Source organism: Microtus ochrogaster, unplaced genomic scaffold (genome assembly GCF_000317375.1).
Source record: "Microtus ochrogaster isolate Prairie Vole_2 unplaced genomic scaffold, MicOch1.0 UNK1, whole genome shotgun sequence".
Lineage (NCBI taxonomy): Eukaryota > Metazoa > Chordata > Mammalia > Rodentia > Cricetidae > Microtus > Microtus ochrogaster.
Window position 1 is genome coordinate 7981350 of NW_004949099.1, and position 22500 is coordinate 8003849.

Below are 22500 nucleotides of genomic sequence, written 5' to 3' on the forward strand. Positions count from 1 at the left end.
CTGTAGACCAGGCTGGTCTCGAACTCACAGAGATCCGCCTGCCTCTGCCTCCCAAGTGCTGGGATTAAAGGCGTGCGTCACCACCGCCCGGCTCATCCCCATCTCTTAAAGTGGAATCTAAGTAGGGAAAAAAAAAATTGCATGGAGAACAATCATGAGTCTACAATTTCTGAATTCGGCAAAGTTGCATTCAGCCTGCAACCATAACTTACAGGCAGTCACAGGACAGCTTAGAAATGGCCCTAGGAGGTTCACGAGCCAAAAAGATGAGGTTCTGCGATGAATTCCCTATGACCCTGTTTCCTCTCCTGCTTTCAGAAGTTTGGTGTATGTAATATGGGCCAGTGTGACAGGGAGGACCAAGCTGGATAATACAGCCTCAGTTCTGTTGCCCAGAGCCACATCCTCACTCAAAACTAGATCAATAAAAACGGGATGAAAATCCCTACCCTATCTGCAAGACTAGAATTAGGAATTGCATACGGAATCACTCAAGGATATTATTGGGATTAAAGTTTTCAATTCAAAATGGAAAAGCTGAAATGAGTGAGGGCAACTAAGTCACGTTAACAGGTCACCTCCTCTCTGTCTGATGCGGCTGCCAGCGAGTAAAGACAGGACCACAGAGTGCTGCCCAAGTCCTTTGCAGTGTTCCTCTTCCCCGCAGAGCCCCGATTTACTACCAAGTAAAATGGAGGGCAGGTGAGTATTCTAGAAACCGATTTCCTAAGGTTCTCAAATCTATGCGAAGCCTATGGTCAGACACACTTGTGATTTTATGGTGACATCAGCAAACACAGGCAGTCTAGCACACTACTTCCAAAGTATAGTTCAAGAAAACCATTTCTATACAACAGGTCACAGCAAGAGGAGGATTCTGTAAATATTAAAGTATTCTTCCTCTAGGAGGCGGTGTCTCAAAAATGGTACCTCTAAAAACTCTTTCAAACTTCAAAGAACCAAGTGACAAAAAGCAGAAAGTAAAAGTCCTAGTACTAAAACCAGAATCACTCTTTCCTTGAGGTGTGAACGGAATCAAATGAATGAATGCCACGTCTTCCCAAGATGCAGAGGTAAGATCAGCCTGTTCACGGACACGGTGCGTTCATGTCCCACTCTATGGCAGCTGTCAATTATCCAATCCCAGTGGACCAACCCATGGCCTGCTTGTCCTGACCCTGCAGGTTTCCCTTTCAGAGGCCTGATGGTCTATATCTGGCTTGCTCAAATTTGGTTGCATTGAACATCTTTTAGAATTTTAATCTGTGAAAATCCTTCTTTTTCCCTACAATCCAGATGTGGGGATTTTAAAATCTGGTTATAGGGATGGAGAGTGACTGTGGCACACCCCCACCGAGGGCCTTAAAGACACAGTGGCTTCCACCCTGCTCAGTCTCAGGGTCTCTGCCTGGCTCGCTCCATTAAACACAATGACACTTCCATTTCTAGAGGCTTCACCCCGCCAAGGCTTTGCGAACTGTTTGTACGCTTCAGCCCCTCTATACTTCACAGCAGCTCCATGGAGCTAGCATGACCGACACGGTCTTTACACAGATCGGACAGTGAGCTCACTAAAGGTAATTTGCCCAGCATTTAAAACTAGTAAATAGCAGAGTCCAATGGAAACCCAGTCACACAGTCACACCATGATATCATGCTGTCTGTCCCACTGTCAACCATCATTTACTTAGGGCATCGTTAGGTGGACTGACTGCTAAGTGTGCCAGAACCATCGGCTGAGCTTCCTTCTCCTCTCTCCACATACGTGAGGGCGCGCGCGCACGCGCGCGCGCGCGCACACACACACACACACAGCAGTGAGACACTAAAATGAGCTACTTACAAGGCACGGCATGGCGGTACAGGTTGTCCCTTATGGTCTGCTGGAGCTCATGGTCCGGAGACCCCTTCTGGAACCGCTGGTTGAGAAAGTGTCGCAGGTCCTTGTTGAGCCTTCCTCCTGCAGGAAATACATAAAGCAGATAGAGCACATCAACAAGAGAGGGCTTTCCGAACAGTGAGCAGTCAGAGCTGTGTGTGAGGAAGCAGCATCCTGCAAACCCAGCGAGACCCTCAGCCACAGTGAGGAACGGCTTCCGTTTCCCTCTGCAGGGGATACAGCCAGGGAAGGCGACAAAGAGAAAACAGCATGGAAACAACTAAGGTATGGGCCTTATCACATGCCATACCAGAAAGCTGAGTAACAGAGGATTTCCTCTGGGCCGTGCATTTAAGTGAGTGCCGGTGACATTAGCAGACATTCTCAGAGGGAGAATGGCCAGCTGAAACTGCCAAGAGGACAATCTGCCAACAACTGTCAAATAGTAAAGCATTCTTCGCTGGTTACACTTGCAAACCGGCTCAGAACTCCAGTGTAATTTACTATAGCAAATGAATAAAAGTAAAAGCAAGCAAGAAAACAATGTACAAACAACAAAAAGAAAAGAACACACACATGATGCTGACACATACCTAGGTGATAAGAACATACAAACTCAAATCAGAAGGAGATCCCACTATGTAGTTATCAGAAGAACAGAATTTAAAGGGTGAATAAATCTCACCTTTCGGCAAGATATAAAGCAAGGTTTTATATACAGCTAGTGGGTGTGTAAGGAGGCTCAGCCTCATGAGAACACAATTTAAGAATACTTCATTAAGACAAATTTGCACAGAAAAAGAATGAACAATTTCACTAAAAATGAAGAACACAAAAGTAAGTCCACCAAAGAAAACATAACTAAATTGTTCAGTCCTAAATTATAAACAATCCAAATATTTCTCCAGAGGCAATGAAAGAAATGATATGTTTAATGAGTGCTGCACAACACTGAAAAAGGAGACACTACAAATACAGAAGCAATATTGATAATTCTCAAGCACTTAACATTGAACAGAGACACAGAAGGGAACAAAACTTCATCCATAAAATTTTTAACATGTTCCCTCCATAATAGAGGGAAACACAGACTAAGCAGAACAGCATGAAGGTACGGAGTACCTGGATCTATGGAGTACATAGATGTCTCCTGATGTACCGGTTAACATAAGCATACGTCATGGAGGCTATTGAGAAATACTATACTACATTCTGTGTGCCCATAACAACCACAATAATTATTTCCAAATAAGTTTTTTAAAAATAATTTATTTAATTTTATTTTATGTGCATTGGTGTAAGGGTGTCAGATCCCCTGGAACTGGAGGTATGAGTTGTCATGTGGGTGCTGGGGGCTCCTCTGTATTGAAGGCCAGTGCTCTTAACTGCTGAGTCATCTCTCCAGCACTCCAAATGACTTTTTAAGAAACAGAGAAGACAATGAACTCCTTGAGGGGCATGCCAACCTAGAATTGATTGGTTGTGTGATATAACACAGGTGCTATGCATCAGAATGCACAGAATCATCCAGGAAACAAAGCTAGGCAGGGCGGCTGCTGAGTGGGTCCCACTGCACTCTTAGGTCCTGGATTCACTAGGGAGTCCACCAGAAAGAACAGGGCAAAAGCTGGCAGTGAACAAACACAGGCCCAGGTATGGACCCAGCTCCATTATTCATGGCTCATGAGCCTCTCTTCTCTCACTGGTAAAAATAGAACAATGATATAATAGTGGCCACATCACATGGCTGCTGTAAACAGCAGAGGGGATGACATGTTTGCAGGGCAGAGTGGGAGCACTCAGTGAAAGACAAAAACTGCAATCACCACAGTGTCAAGTGGTCAGTTTCTGAGGGGAGGGGAAAAAAATAAAATCTAGCCCAAACATGCATTAGTATTCTTTTTCAAAAGTTAAAAAAAACATCACATAAGTATGAATGTTATTCAAATGGGTTAGAAACAGCAGGAGACAAATCATAAGGCAAGAGAGTTTGGGCTACTAGAAACGGGTGACAACAGTCTTTTTGTGCTAGAGCAGTGAGTTCTTAGGTAAACTGGGGCTGAGGATCAGGAAGGAAAGCTAACTGGTAAATCACTGGTAGGTGTGATAATCACACTTGCTCAGCTCTAGCCCCAGGGGTAAGGCATTCCTGAATGATACCGAAAGAATAATGCTTCCCAGTTGTCTACAATCTAGGTGATTCTTGACTGGAAAACTCCTATCAAATGACTGGAACTGATATGACATTGACGGAGCCAGGGAGGTGGCTCAGTGAGCAAAGGTGCTTGCTGCCACCTCTGAGTTCAGTCCCTAGAACCCACATGGTAGGAGAGAACCAACTGCTGCTGCTGTCGCCTAACACGTTTGCAGTGACACTTGTGCGTCTCCCCCACACACCCACGTAGAAAAATAAAAACTTAAGATGCACTGAACACTATCTGAACTATGAGTAGCAAAGAGGGAGGTCTGTATATCTAAATACATCGTTAGGGACCAAAGCAAATTCCAGAGAACATATGGGACCCATTAGTTTGTTCCCTATATGTGACATAGGTGCTATCTATAGTCACCATCTATAAGATAAACCAGAGGTTTTCTGCCAGATTATCCTTGATCTTAGGCTCTCACTAAGCAAGCCTGCTATGGTTTATGGGCATCAGACAGAAACTCCTTGCTTCTGCAAATGTGCAAAGGGCAGGGTTAACTATGCTGCCAGTTAACATTTACTCTGCATTCCCTGACATTTGGAGGAGCAGAGCTTCCACCTTCACATTCCATTAAGGATACTGTACTTTGAGCATCTAATCTCAGATTAATTAACAATTATTCAGAGGACGTGTCAGTAAATCTTTTCCTAACTGTCGAGGGCATTGAGCCAATGAAATAATAAATTGTAAGATAGATAAATAATAAATGGCAAGTATGTCCTGGCATCTTTACTTTCATCCAAACTCAAGGTTTGCTTTGTAAGTGGAAGAAAGAACATAAGTCAGAAGTATGTAGAGCTTTGTTCAAGAAAAAGTTCATAACTAGGGCTGGGGAGATGGCTCAGTAAGTGAGTGAGAGCTTGCTCTGCAGACATGACCCCGGTTCGAATCCCGAGTACCCATATAAAAACTGGTTGTGGCAAGATAAGCCTCCAATCAAAGTGCAGGGAAAGACAGAGATCAGTGGATCCCTGGAGCTCACTGGGCAGCCAGCCTAGCCAAATTGGTTTGGTGAGAGACCCTATCTCAAAGTCACTAGAAGAGAAGCCGGGTGTGGTGTGCACAACCACACCCCAGTACGTGGGAGGGAGAGGCAAGCAGATCTCTGTGACTTTGAGGCCAGCCTGGTCTACATAGTGAGTTCCATAGAGCAAAGAGTGGGGCCCTGTCTTTAAAAACCCACACATACAAACACCTCCCACCCCATTCCCAAAAAAAAGGAAATGAAAAAAATTAGGTAGAAACCAACTGAAGAAGACACAACTTCTCGTCTTTACACATATGAATGCACCTGCACAGACACCCATATGAACAGGTGCACATGTCCATCTGAACACGCATGCACGCTTGAACACATGCGCACACACGTGTCCAGAGATCATTGAAAGAGGTTTTAAATTCTAAAAAAGACGATGGAACTTAGACCATACTTGAATTGTTATTACTTTATATTTGTATATCTTATCAATATAAGAAATCTGTATCTTTTAAGTTTCCAAATATATCTTTGCATTTTCCACTGAGTTTTCTGAAATTTAAAAAGTATCAACATATCATCTTAATATTCTATGATTCCATTTTTAATACACCAAAATCCATTTTCCTTCATATTTTTTCAATACAAATCATGTTGCTCTAAATGTTAGTGAGATGACGTGAAGGAAAAATGCATAAAAGATCAGAAAACTGATTTCCAAGGAGCAGAAGCTTGACCTGCAAGCAAGAGCAGAGAGGAACCTCCTAGGGTGTGTTTAGAACACATCTTGGGGACGGAACTGCTGTTCATCCCATTTCCTTCGCATGTCTTCAGGCATATCATGTTTCTTTCCTTTGGGGCTACAGGTTGGACTTCAACTGTGACACAGGGGTTTCTGTCTCTTTCTGGACAAGAGAAGCACATGCTATCGACAGCAATACCACAGTGAAACCATGACTTTGGATAGTAACTACAATAAAAACATTTTAGTTCAGGGAAAGAAAAGGGAATTTATTTTTGGTAAATCAGAACTTTCTATGTTTTCCTTCTAACTGTAAGACAGCCATAAATTCCTACAATAAGATGTAGCTTGAAAGGAAGAGGACAGGATTATTATCAACACTGACCAGGCCACTTCAACTATGTCATTTGTAACAGAGAATGCCAGCATGGTATTTCTCATGTTTTTTCCTGTTTGGCCCCAACATTTCTCTCACTTGTCAGAGAAATATAATTTCTAGGGAGTTAGTGTTCAATAAGGAAGAGTCTCAGCTGGAAACGTTCAAAAGGTTCTGGAAATGGAGGGTGGTGATGGCTGCATGGTAATGTGAGGGACTTGATGCCAAAACCCTCTCCTTGAAGGTGGTTAAAGTGAAGTCTTATGAATATTTTTACCACCACAGCAAAGTTATACCAATTATCAACCTTAGCTGGGCAGTGTGGTGGCACACATCTTTAATCCCAGCACTTGAGAGGCAGAGGCAAGAGGATCTCATTTGAGTTTGAGGCCAGCAGAGTCTACAAAGTGAGTTCCAGGACAGCCAGGACTGTTCAACAGAGAAACCCTGTCTTGAAAAACCAAACCAAAACAAAACAAACCATCAACCTTGAGAGACAAGCCAAGCATAGAGGCGCTTAGAGGTCGAGACTGAAGTTTACACAGTTCAAAAACAACCTGAACTGCATAGGGAGATCTTGTCACCAAAAAGCAAACAAAAACACTAAATTTTATGTGTGGGTGTTGCCTTGTGTATGCCTGTGCACCTACGTGCACAGAGGTGAGAAAACGGTGCTGGATCCTCTGGAGCTGGAGTTACTGAGGGTTATGAGCCTCCTCATGGGTACTAGGAGTCAAATCTGGGTCCTTCAGAAGAGCAGCCAGTGCTCCTGACTGCTGGTTGAGCCATTTCTCTACCCCCTCAAAGAGAAATATTTGAAGATATAAAGTTGTACAACCAAGGAAAGCTATTTTTGTCCTGTGTATGGACACACACACACACTCAAACCATAATAAAATCATAGCTGTACAGACACATTATATCCTTGGACTATAACAAATACCCTTATAACATACATATACAGATGAGCAAACACATCAACTCATCTGATGCATTCCTCTTCAAACAGAAATTTATTAAATGCCTACAGACAAATATGCTGTGAACCCTGAGGCTATGCTGTCCCTAAACAGAGGGCAGCTAATGAAGTAAAGGAAGACAGTCACTCCTGCAAAGTGTGGAGGAAAGTATTCCAAGTAGGGGTAACAGCAAGTATAAAAGATTCAGAAACAACAAAGAGGTAGGCCTGCAGGAAAGAGCACACAGAGCGTCATCAAGGAGGAGCTTGGGGAGAGAGTGAAAAGGACTTCCTAGGTCCCGACAAGGAACTCCTATTTCACTTGGCGTGCAGAAAAAAACGTGCTCAGGGATTCCAGCCATAGCAGAGAAAGACACGGTGTAAATTTTCAGGTGCATTGGGCTGTGTAGTAGCAGGTGTTAGGAAGAAGCCAGTCCATACACACTAGCTATGGGATGTTGACCCAGGAAAGGGCAGAGGGAGCAGCAGAGGATAAAAAGATGTGATTGAGCGCTGGAGCTGGCTGAATGAAAAATGCCTCCCATAAGCTCACGTATTAAACACTTGATCCCCAGTCAGGGGCAGTTCTGGAAGGTTGTCTCAGCATTTGGAAGCAGAGCCTTGCTGAAGTTAAGCATGCCACTGGGGGGCAGGCTTTGAGGGTTTATATCCTGGCCCCACTTCCTCTTCTCTCTCTGCTTCCTGGAAGCAGATGAAATGTGATCTCTACACTCCCTGCTTGCTAGGCAAGGCTCAGGCTCTGATTCCATGCCATATCAGACTCTGTTTCAGTCAGAATAAATGCTGTTCTCCTCTAAGTCGCTTTTGATTGTGGTATTTTATAACAACAACAGAAACGCAGCAATATTTGTTTTTAAACTGGCAATGAATGGGTCCCACAGCCCACAGAGTTCAGATGATCCCGTTTAGCTATAGCCTAACTTGTCAGATCATACCATCTATGAGGATTTAAGCCCACATGTTATAGCATTTTGTAGGCATTTATGAAATATAATTATGTTTCAAAATGCTATCTATTTTATCAATTCACCACAACCTATATATCTGTAAGAAGAAACCACACTGAAGCCATTTTGAATAAAACTTCCATCTTGAATAAGGGTCAAATAAAGTTTAAGTTCCCAAGACCTCCCCAGACCTCCCTGGGTAACTGATATCACTGGCATCTGGTTGGCAAGATTTGGTGGGCAAACCATCCCACTACACTTGAGCAAACCAACCAATGAGAATATGACCACACAGTAATATTCCTAGGAAACCCCCTAATCTCGGAATCCTAGTTGACAGAATATTTAACTGTAACTTGGCACAGATATTTGCGGTGTTTCTGCTTAAATGCTTGCTGAGACAGGGATTCAGTCAGCTCCCGAGTCTGGACTGTCATCTCTGAAGATCAGTTCCTGCTGCACTGCCTAATCCAATAAAATATTGCCTTCTGTAACCTCTTGTATCTGCTTGGGTTGTTTTGGAGCCTTGGACTCACAACATACCCATTACCAATAGGTAAGCATGTATCTTATCTTCTGTGTCCAAAACCATCCAGAGTTGGCTGCTATGCTACAGGCCTAAAATCTTGGCATTTGGGAGATGGAGGCAGGATCAGGTGTTCAAGCTCATCCTTTGCTGTGTAAGGAGTTTGCGGCTAGTCTACATGAGATTGTGTATCAAAACAGAGAGACAGCATAATCAATCTGTATTTATTACTTTTTCATGATCCTTGATGCAGTGATATTGGAACAATAAGAATGAAAATGTTTAAGATTCTTGAAACAAATTCTCTCCAAAAGGCTGTATTGCCTTTCCCACATTCCACCTGACCTTTTATTATTAGTTTTTTGAAGTTATATAACCAGGCTGTCCTCAAACTGCAATCTTCTTGCTATTAGGTGCAACTCTTTCCCCCAACCCCATAGTAGTGCTGACAGTATCCTAAACAGAAGGACTTGGGCCTGGTAAACAGAAGGATTCGTACTGGATAATCAAGCCCAAAGGCCAGAACCATCCTTAATCTTCCTACAATGGTCAACTACCTAGGGCGAAGACTTCTAGTTTAGTCTGGATGGCCTGTACCAGCTCAAAGACCCTCACCCTACTGTCGCATAAAATCTAACTGTCTTCTGCCATTTTGTTGTCTCTCTGCCCCCAGACCCTATTGCCTTGGGAGTCTGATTCCAAATAACCATTATTTTCCTACTCCTGGAGCAGTCTAATTGGGTAGTTTCACCGTGCCCTTGCTTGCTTATACTTGCCTTTACATCCTATGTGCTGAGATTACAGATGGGCACCACACCACAACTCTTACCTCCAAATGGCTCAAAACTGGTATAGAGATTAATCAGGTATCAAACATTTGGATGCCCTACGTCATGCTATAATGCAAGCCTTAAACTTAAATTATTGTTGAAATTCCCTATAAATGGAATCACTTGATTCCCAAAGGTCATACCAATTTCTAGGGTATAGAAAAAAAATCCTATATCACTCATGTGACAGAGAATGTTGAGATGAGAATGGGTTTTCCCTTTTAATTAGTTTCCCCTAATCTTGACAAACTGCTCTCCACAGAAAATTAATTTAGAGAATGGCCTATTGAGAAATAATGAATGACTGTCATTATCATGTGTATTTAACCAAAAAATGAAAGAAAAACTTAATATGTAAAAAATACATAAACTGGGAAGATTGACTATGTCAAGTCTTTATATAGTTACTGTGAACTTCTTTACCCCAAATAGCATTAAAGCAATGGCCTAAATCAGGTTTGGCTACATTTTTCTATACAGGATGAAATTTAAGTATCTTTTCCCAGGCTTGAAAGCACACACAAGGTCATGCAACTATTCCATTCTGCCTTGGTGCTGTGAAAGTCAACAGGGACCATATGCAAATAAAAATGCTTCCCACCAAAACAGTATTTACAAACACCGAAGAGAATCAGATAATATGGGGAACACCTATAATCCAGTAAAGCAGAAGGTTGAGGCAGGACAACAGTATGGGCTATGTAGTGAGATCCTAACAAAAAGTCTGGAAGAAGAAGGGGAAGGGAAGAGGAGGGAGGAGGGGAGAAAGGCTAATAGACATGAGCTCAGAGCAGTACTTTATGAATAAGAATTCTGCAAAGAAACTGCTTATGAAACAACTGGTGATTACATCTCAATGAAATTCTATGAATTACATGTTTTCTTGCTGTACCATGAGCCCCTAAAGAGCCACTCCTTCCCCACCTATTTGCCAGACCTAATATCCTGATTAAGAGATAAAACCCCCTAAAATGTATTCTGTTAACAAAACCTTATTCTCCACCAATGGAAAGGCTAAGAATGCTGTCAGGTACCATCTGAGGCTCACAGCTGAGATTCTGACATCTTCCTAGAATCCTGACGTTTGCACCAAGGAAATTTTAAAACGCTCGATTTAGCATTTTAAAATGGTCTTGGTAGTGTACGCCTTTAATTTCAGCACTTGGGAGGCAGAGGCAGGCAGATCTGGCGTACATAGAGAGTTCCATGACAGCCAGGGCTACACAGAGAAGTTCTGTCTCTGGAAGAAAAGAAAAGAAAAAGAAAGGGGGATAAAGCCTTGATTTATAGCTCTATTTGTTCTTTCAACATGAAAACTCCAAAACGTTGTTTCAGTGTGGAGACGCTGTTTCAGTGTGGAGACGCTGAACTGCAGGACCTAAATGTATGTTCCAGAATGAACCCTGTCTTTCTGTCTTTCATTCCTTTGATGCACAGCTGTTTCTCCGGGGAGCAAGCTCCTGTTTGGATGTTGGCCTTGCACCCCTAGGTGGGTGAGCAATTTGACAGGGACCTCTTTAGACACAGGGAAGGCATGGAATCCATGCCTTGGTGGCAAAGAGCCTTCTGCTTGCTCAGGCATGTTTCTCAAAAACCTAAAAAAAAAAAAAGAGAGGAGGAAAGGAGGGATGGAGAGAAAAAGGAGCGAGGGAGGGAGGGAGAGGAAAAGGAGAAATGCACGCATGAGAGAGGTGGCAGAGGAGAATTCCATATGCTGATGAGGCACAAGAAAACACTGCTTATATTAAACACCCAATGAGGACGGGCACAAAACATTTTGTCAGCACTTTAGGAAACTGACTTTATTATTATTTCCTGGCCACCTTTTCTATTCTTTTCCCCCAGTGAATCTTTTTTTTATAACAAATTTCATCCCACAATGAGAAGAAAGTTGAATTAAGCACGGAAGGAAAAGCAAGCTCAGGTTTAAAGTCTATCTTCTCCATGTCTGCATTACTTACAGCCTTTCTGTGCCCTGTATTTATTCCAGCTAAGCTAAGAAGCAGAGTAACATCTGTTCACTGGGGGAAAGGGGTGGGGAAAAGAGACTTCCCGAGAGAAAGCGGAAAGACAGTGATCCCTCTTGTCTAAGCTTTATAGCTGATGCAAATTTACGGGCAGCTCCCAAAGCAGCTGGGCACCCAAGCTCAGACCCCTCAGCAGCACCTGAAGATGCATGGGAACCCATTTAGGCCCCATGCCAAGGCACTGGAATGACAGTAGTGCCCACTGCTGCTCTTCCTTTATCGTCTTCTCCTGTCCTCTACCTCCTCTTTTGTTTCTTTGTTATACTTACTCACAGGGACAGGATACGTGCCACAGTGGACTGAGAGGTCAGAGGTCAACTCATGCAAGTCAGTTCTCTCCTTCTATCGGTGGAACCTGGTACTTGAACATTGGTGGCTAGCATTGGTGACAAGTGCCTCTCTCTATTCGTGGAGCCATCTCACTGACCTGACAGTGACATCCTGAAAAGACATCAACTGGACCTGCTAGATTTGAGAGAGGGCAATGAACATTTACAGACCACGCGTGTGTCCACTGACAAGGGTGACTTTGCAATCTGCCTCCAACCGAGGGAAGCTGTTTCTACTGCTGGTGTCGTAATGAAGAAGCACAAACCAAAGCTCAGAAAGCCCTTCATCAACCATCTAGAAAAGAGGGACGAACTGTCCAAGTGTCGTTATTAGTCAGGAGACGCTGACAACAGGAATGGAGCATCGCGGAAGAGGCAAATTAGGAAACTAAGGCCAAGAAGCCAGTGCCTATTTAATCAAGTTCTCACATTCACAAAGGTTTTGTTTCCTGAACAGCTTCTGCTTTTGGAAGTTTTCCCAAGGCATGGCTGGTGTTGTGGAAGCCAAGTGATATGAGACATGTCCATGCACAGGAGGACTCTGCCTGCCAGCAGCGTGCAATCTGCATGTACATGATGCTGGAAAATGTATTTTTTTTTTCTACCAAGGTAATCAGACCAACAAGAGGCCAGATTTTCTGAACTTCCCCATGGCCCCTTTGCTCTGATTAGAAGGTCACATCAGATTACGAAGTCAAGCTCTAATCAATGGAATAAGATGCAGTCACTACCTGCGGCGAACTCCTCGACCAGCGAGAAAGAACGACCACGACATGAGGATTCTTCTCAGATCACACTTTACTGGAGTGCACTTGGTTGAGAGATAACATGAAGCGAAGGGGCCCGAGAGCACTAAGGCAGCTGCTTATATATGGAGTTGGCACATGGGTTGCCCTGTGATTGGTTGCCACCATCAGCTGACACCAGACTGCATCGAGATAGGCCCAGGGACCCCCATTCACGGCGCATGCGGGAAGTGGGGGACAGGCAGCTCTCAAAGGCATCGCCAAATATGGAGTATAACCGGCAAGACAGGATGTGGTGCCATCTTGCAATGGCGGTCCTGTCTGGCTCCCTGCAACTACCTATACCAGGGATAAAAGACAAGCAGTCCCTTTGGCTACTGTGTTCATTAGCTTCATTTGGGCTCTGGTGCACCTGTTTTACAAAAGGAAATTGTCCTGCTGAATTACTTTTGCTCTTTTTTTATTTTTTGTTCATGAGTTCCTCTGTGCAACACCAAGATTACTGATTTCCCAGCAGACCTCAAGCCAGATTACAGCAGCTCTAATCTAGCCTCCAAATTCTGCAGCAGGCTTTAGACAAGTTGCTAAATCCCCGGCGATCTTTTGGCTTTCCCCAAGTATCAGCTGATTATAAAGATGGCACGCGTGCTAACAATCTGCTGCCAGGCTTAGCATCATCAGACCTCCACACACGACCAAGCACACTGTAAGTGCACACCAATTTGTTCTTCTTTCTCTTACCAAGGGTCATCTCTAAGAAGTGGGCAAGCTTGAGCAGGCACTGAATTTAATACAAGTAATACCATAAAGACTCGGCTGAGAGAATGATAAGTGTGGCTGGGAAGGTCTAACGATGCTGCTGAAAGAATACTGAGACACACACAACATCTGTGCCAAAACGTGCAGAAGAATGTCATCGGCTGGAAGTGATGAAGTGCAAGGGTATCTACACCCTATATTCATAAAATGTGGTGAAAAGCAAATAGTTATAGATCTGGAAACACAGAGCAGTGATGGCCAGATGTGAAGGAAGTTGAGCTTAGTAATGAAGGGGCATGTTACACTGTCATTCACCTTCCAGATGGGTTGGAAATTTTTCAGAATAAAAAAAAAATAGACTATAACATTATTTTTGCCACAGCTGTTATAATTACCATTAAGCTAGCAAACATCTGTACCACTCCCAACATGAAAAATACTAACTTCTCTTACTAACCACAAAAGTAAAGTCGACAGCCCTCCATGTCCTTACTATGAAAGAAAACCTGAACGAAACAAGGAGCTGACATCTGACTGACACTACCTTCCACACACTCAGCCGGGATGTGTAAGCAACGTTTCTTCCAGGGAAACAGCCCTCCCCTCCTACCCACTGGCATAGTACTGTCTTGCAGGGTTTTAGGACTCTGGGGACAAGAAGGACCTTTCAAATGTTTCTATGCAAATGTAACTGAGATCCGCTTGGCGTTGCTAGGACTGAACATCCACAATAATTAAGACAGTTGTTCCCTTGCCCTCCCAGCCTCACCTCAATTTAATCTCTGAGTGGAGAGAGAATCTGGGTTGCAAACCATATTCTGCTATCATTCATGCAACAGATGGCTGGGGCCAGCGTTCCAGGCACTCTGACCCACGCTGGTAAACCACAGAGCAACAGCATCACAGTACAGCACACCACTGCCATTTATACTGGAGCAGATGAGAAGAGACAGGAACGGTAAAGCATACATAACTAGGGAAGTCTTAAAGGGAGGTGAGATAATTTTCTGCTGTAGGAGATTTGTATACTGTGTGACAATGTACTGCTGTGATTGGTGTAATAGAAAGCTGAACGGTCAATAGTTAGGCAGCAGATATAGGCTGGCCTTCCAGGTAGAGAGAGAACTCTGGGAAGAGGCAGCCAGAGTCACAGCACTCGCAGAAGGCAGCATGAGCAGTACCAAGAGATGAGGTACTGAGCCACGTGACAGAAAGTGTATTAAAAATAAATGGGTTAATTTAACTTATAAGAGCTAGTGGGACAAGCCTAAGCTACGGCTGAGCTTTCATAATTAATAATAAGTCTCCGTGTCATTATTTGGGAGTTGGCTGGCAGGATAGAGAAAGACCCAACAGTTTCCCACTCATGAAGGCACCTTTACAGTTTATTCTGTGCATACAATCTTTGCTTTAAATACAGCTCAAAGTCAAAACCAAAAGGAAACAAGAGAATCACCAAGACCAAGGAGGGCGGAACTGAGGGAAGGATACTTCATCTGTGCACGTGGCTATGTGCGTGGTTTTGGAGTAATTTCATAGGTTGCAATCCTGTAATGGCCTGTCTGAGAGGAATGAATATACTCTAAAGAGGCACTTACGTTACTCTCTTTGGCTATCAGATTAGGAAAAGAAAGGGTCCCCAAGAAGCAAAATTTCCCCCAAGAATCTTATGCAGGGCGAAGAAATGGCTGAAGCCCTGGGGGCAGCCAGAGAAGGAACTGATGGGCTAGAGAAAGAATTTATCTCCCAAAGGATAGGATTACAGTGGAGGCTGGGAGCTGAGACAGGGGATGCACAGGGACCAAGCCACCCCTGCTGAGTTATGGGCACCGCTGGCTTCTTTTTAACCCCAGAGTCTCAGGACCTCCAAGATGGGCTTGAGGTAGGGTGGGGATCTGGTCATTGGCTTTTTTTTGTTCCTCCTGGAGCCACACTGACCACATCTCTTCCTCTGCTTGTCATTATTAATTTGGCTCTTTTAATGAAACTATTAAGGAAGGTGAATAGTTGGGGCAAAGGCAGTGACACCCAAGTTCGGTAATAAATGTATTAAGAGAAATTCTTAACTCACCGAGATGCATCTCTCTGGACAGACTATAGTTCTTCCTTGGTGGATCTTCAGAGGTTGCTAATCTCCCAAATTCTATCAACAATTCCCATTATGACATGCCACCATTTCCAAGCTGACTCACTGTCATCTTCCAGCTACTATTCCAGAGCGACTTACAAACAATGGGCTATAAAAGCCACTCGGTAATTAGGACACTCCACTGGCCATATGCCAACTCAACAAGAAGACATGATGTATTGGGAGTTACTGGCGCATCTGCCAGCCTGGTTCCCCTCTGGCTGTAGAATAACACTGCTCTCAATAGCCATTTGTTCCTGACTAGAGGGCTGACCAGCAAGCCAGCAAACAAAACAATCAATAAGTGCCTGTCTTTGCCTCGCCAGTGTTGGGACTCTAAGTGATGTCACCCTGCATGGCTTCCATTAAATAAAAGAACTTGTCAGTTCTATAGACTGAACTTGGGTCCTTTTGCAAGCACTTTACCAAATGAATTATGGACACATTCAACTCTTAGAGAATTCTGTTTTTGTTTTTTTGATTTTTTTTTCTTGTTTTTTTTCCTTTTGCTTCACGACTGCCACCTGGCTATAAAACAAAAGGCATTAAACAAGCCAGCCTTCTATGTGGCCAGAACGTAAAGTAATTAAATCTGAGGTTGGCATCAGGCTGAGTCCACACTCCCACGACCACATAATATCGCTAAAAGTATGCAAGCCAAGCAAAGGAGAGGGTGTCCTGTCAGCTTTGTGGAAGGAGAGCAAAGTGGGGAGCATCATGGGACATCCCTACTCTGGTTTAATCCAGTCCCAAACATCAGGGCACGCAGCCTTTATTCTCAATTTCCCTGCTTATTCCCACGTTCTTTATGTGAGTGGTACATTGCTTATTCATTATTTTAATTTGCATTCCCCCAGAAGACTAACCATGTTAAGCATCTTGTTATGTGCTAATGAAAGTATCTCTCTATTTGTGATGTTTCTATTCAGGTGGCTTGACTGTTTTTATTAGGTTATCTTAATTAAACAGTTCCCCATATACTGTGACTCAAGTCAGAGACAAAAGGGGACTTTGTAAACATTCTCTCAATCTGTGGTTGCCTACTTTCTTAGTGATATGGGTTTTTCAAAATCACATTTTATTATTTACAGGGTCTGGTGCATGTTGGGCAAACATTCTACCACTAAACTGTACCCCATTCTTAGTGGAATCTTTAGACAAGCAATATTTTCCAATACTGATGAGGCCTAATTTTTTACAGTTATTTTTTCTTAATATTTTAATATTTTATATGTAAGTCTGAAAACTAAACAATAAAACCAAAGAATCCTGAACAAAGGTCAGAATACTTGGATGAGAACCCCAAATCTGTATGATACCTGGTCTAAAGAATCATCTTTAAGGGATCTTCATATGCCAACTCAACAAGGCTATGAAGAAGCTAGATTCTTGGTCAAAGGTGATTTCTTAAAATACCCAACAACAGAGTGAGTAAATCAGACCACCTTCATCAGTGTAGGCAGACCTGGTCTAATTGGTGAAGCCCCGGGGGTGTCAAAATCTTGCCCCCTCACAGGTAACAGAGACTTCCCTCTCCCTGACAGTCCTGAATGCAGTCATTTCTTCTTCCCTTTGGACCAGAGCTAAAACACGGGCTTGCCAACTTTCTGATGAGCCGTACCACCAGCTCTTCTGGATCTCCAGTTCCTTCACTTCAGTTCTTGGAATAGGCAAACCTCTATAACACAATCTGAATCTACCTCTCTTCTTCCCTCCTTCTCTCCTCCTTACACACACACACACACACACACACACACACACACACACACACACGCATTGTGGAGAACCCAGAGGTATCACCTGGCTCCATCAGTACCAACTGACGCTGTGGTGTAACACAATATATGTAGTACCTGTGGAACGTCCAAAAATGGGCCTAGCTTTTCAAAAAAGATTTTTGCTATTTTTAATTGTATGTAGTGCCCTCTGAGACTAGAATGGCATTTCTCAACCTGTGGATTTTGGCCCCTTTGGGGGTCGCATATCAGATATTTACAATTCACAACAATAGCAAAATTACAGTTACAAAGTAGTAATAAAATAATTTTATGGTTAGAGGTCAGCACAAAATGAGGAACTGTATTAAAGGATCATTGTGTTATGAAGGTTGGAGATCACTGGACTAGACGAACTGGATTCTCCTGGAGCAGGAGTTGTAGGTGGTTGTGAGCTCCTGACATAGGTGTTGAGAGCTGAACTTGGGTCTTCTTTGAGAGCAATATACACCCACCCCCCAAGTTTAGTTTATGTGCCCTGGTGTGAGGGGGTTGGGTCCCCTGGAACTGGAGTTACAGCTGTGAGTACTGAGAACTGAATCCAGGTCCTCTGGAAGAGCAGTCAGCACGCTCCTGCTAACCACTGAGCCATCTCTCCAGCCTCCCCACCCCCAGTACACACTCTTAACCACTGAACCATCATCTCTCCTGCCCCAATTGGCCCTAAAAAGAATATACTATGTTATCTCTGATTTTAAAATTGCCTGATACTTATTTTGGTTTCCCCTTTCTATTCCAAAGAATCCTTTCATGTCAGCAGTTCTCTAAGAAAATTGACTCAGCTGCACCATCTACACTGAGGTCAAACAGGATTTTAAAAGAATTCCGTAACACACAACTTTTCAGCGTCGCCATAGCTTACTCCAGCTACTGTGGTTCAGCATGCCATCCTTCCAGCCCCTAGTTCAGAACGAAGAGAAATCAAGGACGGTAGCAGCTGGGTTCTTCCGGGTTCCTCTCCACACATATTACTCATATGCAGACAGGATCCTAACTGACATTTAAAAATCTACACCAAAAATGCCAGAGGAGCCACTCAGCCCCATTAGTGAGTGCTCTATTAGGTGAGCAAGGCCTCCACACTGTCTTACTTTTCATACATTGTATCCAGACATGCACTGGGATAGACGGAAGCCTTTCATCTTCTGCCTTTAAAATGGGACACTTTTTCAGTTGCTTGATTTCAGACTGATTCTTGAGAATGGCCTAGACACTTGGATTCCAGCCAGTGGTGCAGTTTTAAGAGCTGTAGGAACTCTGTGGCTGTGGCCCAGCTTGCAGAAGTGCATCACTGGGGCATGGGCCCTGGAGGTAATAATACCTGCTCCTGTTTCCCTGAGTTATGCTTCTAGATTCACCATGCTGTTAGAAGTGCCATGCTGCAAGCATTCATCACTAGGGACCAAGCCTGCTCCAGTCGATGCCTTTCCAACCATGAAGGACTGGTGTCACTGGAGACACTCAGCACAGATAAGTCCTTCCTCCCTTGCACTGCTTCTGTTGGGAATTTATATTAAGGCCAGGAGAAAAGGAACTATGTGTCGCATGGCTATCAGAAAAACCAAACATCTTTTCTCTCCTTATGTCCTCAAAAAAATCTAATATCAGAGTACCAGCCAGACTCACTCAAGGACAGAGATGGAAGCTGGATGCTACCCGATAAAGGTGTGTGTCTCACTGGAGTTTCATTAGAATCAATTAAGATATGTCTAAAATAATAATACTCATCCCCAGGCCTCTGACTTCAGACCGGCTAATAATCAACACGGCAGGGCCAGGTAGATTAAAAAACAAAACAAATAAGCAAACAAACCTCACTATCATCAACAGGTTTTAAATATGAGGTAGAGTCATGATGGAGAGATGGTTGAGTCATTAGGAACCTGTACCCACATTGGGTGGCTCACAACTGCCTACAGCAGTTTCAGGGGATCCGGCAACCTCTCCGGCCTCCTTGGGTGGGTCTCTATACACCTGTGGCAGACACTCACACAGACATACGTGGTAAACAGTCATATACATACACACCTATGCAGGACATAGCTCAGTTGTCAACGTGCTTGTCTATAGTGCATAATGCCCTGGGTTTGAACCCCAGCAGGGTCTAAACTGGAAGAGGCAGTACACGTCTGTAACCACAGGAGTAAAGGCAGAAGATGAGGTTAAGGTTATCTCTGGCTAGATAGCAAGTCCCAGGCCAGTATAGGATACAAGAGACCAACTGAAAGAACACAAATGAAAACCAACTATTTTTAATAAGCACCCACTAATGGTTCCACTATGCAGCCAGGGTTCTGAGCACAGCCTGATTACTCAATCCTGAATTCATAGTGCATTTACTAATTGCCAGAAGACTATGCCTAACCTGCTGTTTATCCTGCATCCTGCACCTAAGGTGAAGTGCTCTGAGCTTTAAAGATGAAGCCAAAGACTCTCGAGAGGAGGGCAAAGTGGGATGGGAGTGAAGAACATCAATAAGAAAAGGACATGAAAACTTCAAACACTGGGAATTTAAACTGGGCTTTCTGCCTGCCCTGACTAAGGGGGAAAAATATCAAATTAGCTGGATAGACACTTCATCTCAGAAGATCATGAAACTCCAAGTGACCTATTCTTTGGTGTTCTCACTGACCCTTAGCCACACTTCTCACTTTCACACAAAGTCCAGAGAAAAGCCATCTTAACCATGTGTGTAATTTGAAGAAAAGACGTCAAATGTGAAAGGTAGGTCATGTGTGTATACACATGAGCACACATGTGTGTACATGTGTAAGGGGAACCTGAATGGACCAGTTTCTACTTGGCTATGATCAATAGCAATGAGAAAAGGGAGAAAGGCTTTTGGAGAACATGGTGCTTCCCATCCTTACATTGCAATGACAATGATACCTGAACTCCAGCAACTGCCAGCACACTTAGGTAAAACTATACAGAGTGAAAGAACAAACAGGAGCCTCTCCCAAACTGACCACAACTCGATGTGACTGCTATGAATAGGGTAATTATTTCACTGGCCTCCGTGCACCCCAACAAGGTATCTGGCCACCAACACCAAGCACAGCCACTGCCAGATGAGATCAAGCCTTCTGTGTTCACAGGAACCATTAATTTCCTTTAGTGAGCTAGTCCCCTGCTGTGGGTCAGAGGTACAGGTGCCATGACAATCATGACCCATCTAAAAGGGCATCCAGAAACAAAGGCAGTAAGAAATGTCCACCAGCAAACTAAAATGGGGTAAGCACCGTAGAAAACCCTTATCTTTACACAGACACTAACATTTTGCACAAATTTTTTTTATGCTGGCTTATCTGTATGTCTAGCCTAGGTTTCTGTGCTCTATTTATATAGACTGAAGTCACACGGGTATCTTAAAAGTTCAAGCAAAATCAAACTATGAAATTAAGCCAGTTATGCTTCCTTCCGCTTTTCACGATAAAGAGAGACTAGCTTAACATTTCCTTCCCTCCCCATAATTAGAAAGGTTCTGGGAAGAGAAAATGTAGTCAAACAGGCTTGAGCAGAAAATACTTAAAAAGCAGTCTCATGTATAAAGGAATAACAATTAAGAAATAAGAGCTCCATCTCTCATCTGGGAGGTAGTACCTGCCCAAGAGTTAGAATATTCTTTGTGCTAGCTCTAGAGGAGACTTTTGTTCCAAAACTAGGGTCTAATGTTTGAGTAGTGCACGCCAAATCAGCTTGAAGAAACAGAAGGCTCTACAAAGCTGTAGCAGAAGAAGCCCTAACATAACATGCCAAGGAATGCGTGTGACAAAACAGAAGTAGAAAAATATTTTCAAAATCGGCTCTTGGCTTAAATATAGCATTTGGCACCTCAAGTACACACAGAGAAGCAGCTCTAACTCGGTGGTGCCACGTGACTTTCTGAACTGCGAGAAGCCAGATGGTGAGGCTGGTTATTCATTTCTCAGCTCCTCATTCTCTTTGCCCTTCCATTACCAGCTTCCAGTTCCGAGTATTTCAGAAGGGCTGGAAAGGAAACCCCTGGCTAGACCAGCCTTTGTTCTTCATAAGCATTCTCCTCTATAAAATCATGTTACTAGCAACTTCCTCACGCCAGCTCCATGGTTCTTCTTAAATGTTCTAGATAACATAGCCAAGTCCCCATGCACTGTCTACTAACTAGGCAACCCTGCCCTTCTTGAGGGCTGAGGCATTCTTCTCTCCCGCTAAGGGCAAGCAGAGATGCTGGGTATCATGTCAAGACAAACAAGACCCTCAAATGTAAAGAACAACCTATAGTGGGATGGACATTAGTTCCGGGAGTGTCCTTAAACTGCTCAAATCTTAGATACTGAAGAAGCAGGAGAATAGTCACCAAAGAATAGGCAAAGAGAAGATCAAAGCCTATTCTCTCAGGCAAGCAGGAAATAGGAAAGGGACAGAATCTTTAGAAGACAGCTGCCCTATTTCAGCCAAACACCACAGAAAACAACAAAACCATGGCTCTACTACATCCTAAACTGGAAATTATGGAGAAGGGAACCGATGACTTCCAGGCAGTAAAGAGGTACCTTAATGTTTGGACTCTGCAACAAGATGATATCAGAAGTGAATTAAGTAGATAGACCAAATTTTCGTTGTATATCTTGAAGACTTTTATGTAGATTTATCTATTTCATGCATGTAAATGTTTTGCTCATATATATGTATAGGTATCATGTTTGTGCCTGGTGCTCAAGGAAGACAATTGTAGTTACAGAAGTTGTGCGTCAACACATGGTTGCCGAGAGCCTAACATGTTTTCTCTTCAAGGATAAGGAGTGCCCTTGCTTTCTTATCAACCCTCGAGCTCCCCCAAAATCAAATTTTCAACAACACTGGGTTCTTGCCTTCTTCACATCTTCCAAAATCCACCTATGGAGAGCTATAAGATTCCAGAACTCTTGAATCACCCAGAAGGGACAAAACCACTGGGCCAACTGACTGTCAGCGCAGTAAGGATTTCTTTGTCCTCTCCTTGCCAAATCAGTAATAAACCGGCAGACAACAGACAAACAACATCACACCTATGGTGGCTAGAGAGATGCCTAAGCAGTAAGAGCACCTACTGGTCCTGGTGAAGACTCAGGCTCAGTTCTCATCACCCACATGGTGACTCACAACCACCTATAACTCCAGTCCCAGGGAATCCATGGCCCTCTTCTCACCTCCTTGGGCACAAGGTATCCACATCATAAATGCAAGCAAACATACACAAAAAATAAATCTCTTAAAACAAAAACCCCACCAAAGTTAAAGTAAGAGTCAGAA

At 43.4% G+C, this 22500-nt stretch overlaps 1 protein-coding gene across 15 annotated transcripts in view; it reads right to left on the bottom strand.

The window, feature by feature from the left end:
• Positions 1–22500, bottom strand: part of Magi1 (membrane associated guanylate kinase, WW and PDZ domain containing 1) — a 618461-nt gene that overhangs the window by 258967 nt on the left and 336994 nt on the right. For all 15 annotated transcript variants that reach the window (XM_013352986.2, XM_026788194.1, XM_026788185.1 and 12 more), the window contains exon 2: positions 1844–1960. In XM_013352986.2, the coding sequence (XP_013208440.2) occupies positions 1844–1960 (117 nt within the window). The remainder of the gene's footprint in view (positions 1–1843; positions 1961–22500) is intronic.